General features: G+C 46.0%; 1 protein-coding gene across 3 annotated transcripts; it reads left to right on the top strand.

The window, feature by feature from the left end:
* Positions 1 to 215: 215 nt before the first annotated feature.
* LOC101017906 (calcitonin gene-related peptide 2) lies at positions 216 to 5,258 on the top strand. 3 transcript variants are annotated; one of them, XM_009186517.3, is made up of 5 exons: positions 216 to 931; positions 2,004 to 2,098; positions 2,356 to 2,493; positions 4,288 to 4,472; positions 5,101 to 5,258. In XM_009186517.3, the coding sequence occupies exons 2-4, from the start codon at positions 2,013 to 2,015 to the stop codon at positions 4,445 to 4,447; spliced, it is 384 nt and encodes a 127-aa protein (XP_009184781.1). In that variant the 5' UTR covers positions 216 to 931; positions 2,004 to 2,012; the 3' UTR covers positions 4,448 to 4,472; positions 5,101 to 5,258. The 3 variants fall into 3 exon arrangements, with proteins under 3 accessions (XP_009184781.1, XP_021781695.1, XP_031509211.1); XM_021926003.2 differs by having other exon boundaries at positions 2,004 to 2,493; XM_031653351.1 differs by lacking the exon at positions 216 to 931 and having other exon boundaries at positions 949 to 2,493.
* Positions 5,259 to 8,597: the final 3,339 nt, after the last annotated feature.

Below are 8,597 nucleotides of genomic sequence, written 5' to 3' on the forward strand. Positions count from 1 at the left end.
GAGACAGATAGAGACCCAGGCATAGACCATCTCCGCCAGGCAGCTTGGCAAACAGGGGCAGAGTTGCAGGGCAGCTGTGTAAGCAAACTTCGGCGCGGCAGTGGAGGGTCCTGGCTTGGGATGGGAGATGCTGGACCCGCAGTCGAGGATTTGGAGATACAGTGTCAGTTTAGCACTCTCCCCAACCTCTCTTCCGCTCCTGCCCATCCCAGAGGAGTGAGGTGGAGAAAGGTTGGCTGCCAGACTGGCACCAAAACAGCCTTCTTTTGGGGCCTAGGGTGCCAGGGCTCGAGGGGTCGGACGATATCCAGAGAAGCACCCCAGGTGGTCCAAAGAGATCAAATTTTGAAGACCCCTCCCTCCCCTTTTCCCTTCCCTTTTCTCTCCTCCACCACTCCTTCCCTGCGGTGGGCTCTTTCAGCTGTGGTCCCTTTAGAACCCAGGACTACTGCTCAACCTCGTTGGGGGTTCAGGTGCCTGGACTCGGGTCCCTCACTGCCGTGACAGGAGGGAGTGCGAGGCAGGAGTTTAGGAGCCAAGGAGGTGAGAGAAGCTCTGGCCCTTCATTGTAGGTGACGCCAAACTATCCTCGACTTGCCCCGACTCTTAGTTAGGTGAAAGTTCTCTGTTCTCTCCCAGGCTCTCCAGCTTCCCAAGCAATGACCTCAATGAAAAAAATGACAGCGGGGCGGACTGCCGGCGCTCCAGAGTACCAGTGCCGGCAGTACGAGCTATGACGCAATCGGAGCTCGGTCGGTCCTTTGATTGGCTAGTCCTGGCCACTTTGGATTGGCCACGCGGGCTGGTGAGGACCCCCCTCCCGCTATCTCTGTAATAAGAGCGCGGGTTCCGCAGGGAAGGCGCGCACAGCAGGCGTGGTGTTCATCCGGGGTCGACCAGCCGCTTGCGCTGCCCTGAAACTCGTCTCCAGGTGAGGAACTTCCCATTCCCCATTCCGCTCACTCTAATAACCTGCTTCTTCGATTAGTTCATTCGGTTTGCTCCATCACCCAGTTTGCTCCATCTGCCTGTCTGCCTCTCCGCCGCCATCTGGTCCTACCTTACAGCGGTGGTCCTAGCTCTCTTCCAGGCTGCGGAGAAGGCAAGCGGTTAGGGTTGTCCCGGCATTTTCTCCTACCGGTGCTAGAGGAGCCCAAGCATCCCCATGGCTCAGCGTGGGCGCTAGAAGCGCTGCGAGCCGAGGTAGGCGGGTCTGCGACCCTGGCATTGGGGCCAGGCTGAGCGCAGAATTCTGCGGAGTTGGGTCCGGGAGCGCACTGAGCTGTCTTTGTCCTTCGGGATCATGTTTCGTCCCTGGGAGGTCAGAACCCTGAGCCTTCCTCTGAGGCGCCTCCTGGTGAGCCTTCCCGGGATTCCGGTCCGGATCTGAGGCAGTGTTGTTAGCCGACTAGAACCGTGGGCGCTCACCTCACGGAGCTGCTGCTCAGCATCTGCTGCTAAAGTGCGCTCCGGTAGAGGGCTGGCTTTGCGGGCGAGTCCTGAGACACCCGTACCTGGCATGTTAAAAATTTCCCCAGTTCCAAGACTGAGAGATGAGCGCTCCTTTCTAATCCACCCTTCCCACCTTCCCCTCGCATGCGTTGGCGAGAAGCCTAGCAGAGGAGAAGGCGAGAAGACAGGCGCAAGGGGAGAGCAGGTCTACAGCAAGGTGCGTCCACGCCTGGTTTCGGCATAAATCAGGGCAGAAGTGTGGGTTTGTGTGCACGGGCGCGTGTGGCTTCTGCCTGGCCTTCAACAAAATAGAACCAAAATTCATCTGTTCTCTCCACCCTTCCCCCAGGACACCTTTTTCTGCTTTATCAAGCCATTCACTCACTGCAATGTATCTCTTGAGATTCACAGCAGCCCTTCCTGCAAATGAAGGGAACAGAGGCTCAGGCAGGTGAAGTAACTTGCCTGAGGTCACATGGCGGTTGTGGCAGAGGCAGGACTGGAACCTAGATCTGTGATGGTGCAGTAGTAACGTCATCCTTCCTTTACAGAGAGGCGGCATGGGTTTCCAGAAGTTCTCCCCCTTCCTGGCTCTCAGTATCTTGGTCCTGTACCAGGCGGGCGGCCTCCAGGCGGCGCCATTCAGGTGAGACAGCCTGGAGCCAAGGGCGCCTTCTGCTCCCACTGCCCCTAGGACCGGACAGCTCTGTGCCTCTGAAGTCACGCGTGGCTCCTGGTGAATCAGTGCCCACAGGTGGACTCTGGCCTCATGCCCTGTCCCCTGGGAGTCGCGGTGGCCACATCCCCAGGGGAAGAAGCAGCGACCAGGAAGCCTGGCTGCCTATCCTGGGGAGGGGCAGGCAGTGGCTCACAGCCTGCAATGAGTTTGCTTTCCTTCCACAGGTCAGCCCTGGAGAGCAGCCCAGACCCGGCCACACTCAGTGAAGAGGAAGCGCGCCTCCTGCTGGCTGCACTGGTGCAGGACTATGTGCAGATGAAGGCCAGTGAGCTGGAGCAGGAGCAGGAGACAGGGGGCTACAGGTGAGGCTCCCCAAGCGCCCAGCACAGGGCCTCCTCTTCCCGCAGCATACCAAGAAGGCAGATCCCAAAAGGCAGGAGAGAACACACTGACCAGGAGTCCAGCAAGCTGATTTGTCCAGCGGGCTCCCTTTCTCAAGTTCCAAGGGAGACAGAGGTCCCAGTGCATCTGGAGAGACTGTGGTTAGACACAATAAAAAGCTCCGTTTCTGAAAGCTGTTAGGACATAGATGTAGAAGCTTTTTCTAGACATAGAAAAAACTCAATTTCTGAAAACTGATAGGAAATGAAATGGGGAGGTGTGGAATCGTTCACTGTGGGAATTGCTCTTGTAGTACTGGGAGATCTCCTAGCATTGGATGAGTTAAGACTGGTAAGGGTGAAGCCAGGGAGAGACCCAATATCTCACCCACCTCTCTTGAGCGTGAGGGACTGAATATCATGTGAATTCCAGAAAAAAATCATCCTTCCCCATTCAGCCCTTCTCTACACGGCCCTGGCCCACTGACCCTCTCAGCTTTCCTAATGGAGTGTGTGTGAGCTGCCCTCCTGCCTGCCCCACCTGATCCCACTCGACATGTCCCCTGCCTGGTCCAGCCTTCTGAGTGACTGGCCATGGGGACAGTCCCTAGTGCATGATACTGTCTGGCTTGTCCTTCCCTTGCAGCTTAAACAGTCCTAAGATTTAAGTAGTATAGTAATCTGAGTGCCTGTCTGCAGGGCACATACTTGCAGTACCTGAACAACTTTCATATGTTCCCTGGCATCAACTTTGGGCCTGAAATGCCTGGCAAGAATAGAGACATAGCCAGCAGCTTGCAGAGGGACCACTACCCCACTTCAGGGTACCCCTGATGGCAGCTGAACTCCTCTCGCCTCTCCTGATTCCCCTTCTTGCTCCACTTTATGAACCTGATGCATGTGGATTCCTCTCTGATTTGTCTTCATGCTGGTATTGGTAGCTTTGCTTATGGCAGAGAATGTTTTGAAGACCTCAGGATGGAAGGGAAGACAGCAGAACTTACTGACCACATTAGAGATAAGAGAAAATGAGGGAAGCTTCTTGAGACTGTAGAGGGTGTTATGACAGAGCCATCCAATTTCTGCTTCTAAATGTACTATCATAAAATAAGCACATCCTTAATGCCTTGGCATTTGATGAATCAATCTATTTTTCTAAAAGGAACTGAGCTGTGGTGCTCGTTGCTCTGGTCCACATCCAAGGCTTGTGGGTGTCCAGTGCCTATGCTCAGAAGTATCCTTAGCTTCAGGGTAGCTGGATATGGGGCTTGGTGGGTCATCTTTGTGACCCAGCTCAAGCAGCAAGAACAGTGTGTGAAGGAGCTGGTAAGTACTTCTGGGAGAGGATGCTGCAAACCCTGTTCTCTGAGATTCTTCTGAAGACTTTAGGGAATTTCATTTTCCTGTGGTAAGGGGTAGTGTTGGTGCTTGTGGCTGGGGTATGGTCTCTATATACTCCTTGTGTATCTTGGGGTGGATCTGGGCCTTGTTGCCCACTTCTTCCTTGAATGGTAAGTGCAGGGTTTCAGCCCGTGCCCCATGGCTTGGAACTTTTTTTTCTTCTTTCTTTTCATGATGGTCTTTGGGCAGAGCTCCTGGCAAAGACTGCCAGGTCATTTCCCCTAACAGCTTTGATAATTGCAGTTTCAAGAAACACTTACTGTTAGGTGGTGTGTCGAAGCGTTGCAGTTCTCTTTACGGAGGTCCCATGAGGTGGCCTCCTCCCCCAGCTTTTCACTCACAGATCTTCTCTTCTTTCACCATCTTGCAAATCAGCTCTGCTGCCCAGAAGAGAGCCTGCAACACTGCCACCTGTGTGACTCATCGGCTGGCAGGCTTGCTGAGCAGATCAGGGGGCATGGTGAAGAGCAACTTCGTGCCCACCAATGTGGGTTCCAAAGCCTTTGGCAGGCGCCGCAGGGACCTTCACGCCTGAGCAGATGAATGACTCCAGGAAGAAGGTAAAGGTAACTGCCCTTATGCTATGGGATGAGAGGGGGAAGGGACTTGGAGTTAAAACCTACATTTTGAAAACCTCTGCTCTGCTAGGTTCTTTAGGTTCCTTCTGTCCAGTTACATGCTTCCTCCTGAGGTAGTGAGTTCTTTCTAGAACCTAGCTTGATGTTAGAATGCCCTAGCATTCTGTGTCATTTTTCTGAGAAGAGAAATGGAAGGGAAAAAAAAAAAAAAAAAAAAAGCTTGCTGGATTCAGAAAGGGAGAGGTCTGCAAACCTTAACCAGGGCCAGTCTTCATTAATTAGGCTGGTTTCAGAAAGGGCTGAACCCATGACTACAGATTCAGATGGATGAGCTGTAATCATAACCTACTACCAAGATTAATAGATGCAGTTGAATTATTTTAGTCTTCATTTGCTTTACAAGCCTGCTTACCTCTCATATGCATAATTCATAAATGCTGTTTAAAGAAGCACTTCTGTAAATTAGTATTTTTTAAGTAATAATTGTGATTATTCATGACTTGTCTTCTACTTTTTTTCTCTTCCTTCTCCTTTTATCATCTTCTTCCTTTTTCTCTTCTTTCTCCTCCCCTTCTTCTCCGTCTTCTTCTTTTTTTCCCCCTCATCTCAGGTTATCATGAAACTGAACTCACCGTTTCTGTTAATTTCTATTGACAACAACTTGGTGAGAATGCCCCATGGAAGATATACATGTTTGCCTCCTAAGATACTGAAAAAAAGGCACCTTTATCACTTGAAAGGAATGAAACTGAATGCAAAATAAGCTAATTCCATATTTATTGTGCATCATTTTTATATTTAATTCTATGTCCAGTAAATGTGATGGCATCTCTCATTGACTTATCTGGTAGGAAACTGGTTCTTTGAGAGCCATCCTGTTGATCATGCAGCTCTGCCAAACCTTAGGGGGACAGGAAATCACTGCCTGTTGTGGTCTCTGAGGACACGTGGTAATGGTGATGCTGTGCCTTGTTATCTAAGAACATGACTGTATAATTTGTTTAAGAAAATGTCAATATTGTGCCATTTGTGAACTTCATCAAGATTAAAAGCATATTTTGGATACATTTGTTTCAAAACCTTGATGATGCATTACAACTTGTTTTCCTATGTAATAATAATAATGATGATGATGATGATGATAATAAATATTTTTGAGTGCTTACTATGTATGGGCCAGATGTTATTTTAAAACAGTGCTTTATACCTGTGAATTCATTTAATCTTCATGACAAAACCATGAAGTAGATGCTATTATTCATGTCCCTTCACCTCTGAGGAAACAGAGGCAGGGAGAAGTCCAAGGTCACACACAGATAGATAGTGGTGGACCCAGGTATTGGGTTCCAGGGCTTACAGTGGAAATCACTGCACTATATGCCTTTCAACAGTGGCTCCTGATGTTTTTCAGAGACTTGTGAGCCATTCTTTGGCCTTGTTGCCTGATAAGGTAGACCCTCAGATTTTGGAGATGCATAACAAATTTTAAACATAAAAACAATCTAGTCTTTACATAATATAATGAATTTTTTGTACCCATTTCTTGGCTTCAAAAACGATCAGTTGCTACTGTTGTTATGCCTGTATATCATCTATATCCCTTCCTCCAGTGTATTATCGTGTCAATATATCCATAAATAAATATTTCATCATGTATTTCCAAATGGGAAGGGCTTTTAAAATGTAATCACAATTTCATTTAACAACTAAAATAAATGTACAATAATTTAAAATTCTTTAATATTACACATCAGTCATGGTTCAAATTCTCCATGTATCATGTAATATAAATGATAAGATGAAGAATTTACATATATTTATATATATGTGAAACCAGGGCTCAGATTGCTGCGTTCAAATTCTCCATGTATCATGTAATATAAATGATAAGATGAAGAATTTACATATATTTATATATATGTGAAACCAGGGCTCAGATTGCTGCTGGTTAATAATAAGTTTTAATTTAAGGCTCTTACAAATTAGAGGTTCCTCCCTCATCTATTTTCTGCCTTGTTGTTTATTTGTTGGAGAGACTAAGTTATTTATCCAATAAAGAGTTCTACATTCTGCATCCCTGTGGTTAGGTTTAACAGTTATGTCCTGTGAATCAGCAGTTGGATCTTGAGTGAGTGATGGGGAAAAGAAATAGGGGATGAGACCAGAGAGTAGATGAAGGCAAAGACAGATTATGTAGTACTTTGTAGGGCATAGGAAACACTGGCTTTTTATTAGTCAGTCTCTAGTCAGGAAAACAGGAACTACCTCAGTAATTTTAACAGAAATAATTTAATAAAAGGAATTAGCTAAATCAGTATTAGTGTAGTGACAAAGCGAAAGAGAAGAGTAATTCAGAGACAGAAACCATAGGAAGAGGCCACCATCCTCGAGTCTATGGGAATAAAGAGAAGAGGGGAGGTAAGCAAGATCTAGAGCCTTCAGGAGGATTCTCAGACCAATCAAGATGGGAAGCTGGCAGATGCTGGTATCTCTGAGGGGTTATCTCTGGTATCTCTGAGGCGATTCTAGAAGTAGGGAAAAACAAAACAGAACTTAAAACTGGAAACAACCTCACTGCCGGGGTAGAGCATCTCTGTGGGTGATGCCAACAGAATTAAAAGTCGAAATTGGAAGGAACCTGTTTCTTCTTATTCCAGATGCCTCTTGTCTCTTCTTAGGACCCTCAATTAGCAGAGCCTAAAAGGGGTTCAGCTGACAGAGGAAAAGTTGGTTTGCAAAGTCCCAGCCTTAGTATTTCATAGTAAATATGGGATTTTAAATTTACATGTAGGGAAGTTCATTTTTGTGTGATGTACCATTATATGAGTTTAAAAAATATATTGTCATCCAATTACCACCACCATGGAGATATAAAACAGTTCTATTCCTTCTCCGAATTCTTCCATGTTTCCCCTTTGCAGTCAATCACTCCTTCCACCCTCAGCCTCTGATCACGACTGTTCTGTTTTTTGTCCCTATAGTTTTGTCTTCCCGAGAATGTCATATGCATGTGGCTTTTTGGTCTATCTTTTACTCAGCATAAGGCATTTGAGATTGATCCATATCGCTGGATGTATCAATGACTTGCTTCTTTTTATTACTGTGTAGTATTACATTCCTGCATTGTGCCACAGTTGATTTATAAATTTACCCAAAGAAGGACACTTGAGTTGTTTCTCATTTGGAATTTACGAATGGAGGTGCTATAAACATTCATGGACAGATTTTTGTGTGAAGAGGAGTGTAATGGGCTGAATAGGGCACCCAAAATGTGTCCATGTCCTAATCACTGGAACCTATGTTTTTACCTTAGCTAATGTAATTAAGAATCTTAAAATGAGATCATCCTGAATTATCCAGGTGTGTCCTAAATCCAATGATATATCCTTATAAGAGATTCACTCAGAAGACACATGTGGAGATGGTGACATGACAGAGGCAAGGAGGCACAAGCCAAGGAAGTCTGTGTCTACCAGAAGCCAGAATCACAGAACAGTCTCTGGAAGAAGAGCAGCGCTGCTGATACCTCAATTTTGGACTTCCAGCTTCCAGAACTGTGAGAGAATAATTTCTGTTGTTTTAAGCCACAAAGTTTGTGGTAATTTGTTATGACAGCCCTAGAAAACTAATACAATAAATTTTCATTTCTTTTGGGTAAATGCCTTGGACTGGGATTGCTCGGTTATTTGGAAAGTGTGTGCTTAACTCTATAAGAAATTGCCAAACTCTTTTCTGAAATGGCTGTACCACTTTGGCTTCTTGCCAATCATGTATGAGAGCTCTAGTATTTCCACAAATAGGTATGTAGCAGTATCTCATTACTGTTTTATTCTGCATTTCCCTAATGACTAATGATGTTGAGCATCTATTTTACCATATGTTTATCACCTTTATTGAAGCGTCTGTTTAAATCTTCTGCTAAATTTTTATTGGTTTGCTTGCTTTATTATTGTTGAGTTTTTAGAGTTCTTTATATGTTGTGGATGCAAGATTGTTTTCAGATATATAATTTAGAAACTTCCTTCTCCTGAATCTGCGGATTGTTTTTTTCATTTTCTTAGCAGTGTCTCTCACAGAGAAAAAGTTTTAATTTGAGTAAGATCCAAT

This window comes from Papio anubis, chromosome 12, assembly GCF_008728515.1.
Source record: "Papio anubis isolate 15944 chromosome 12, Panubis1.0, whole genome shotgun sequence".
Lineage (NCBI taxonomy): Eukaryota > Metazoa > Chordata > Mammalia > Primates > Cercopithecidae > Papio > Papio anubis.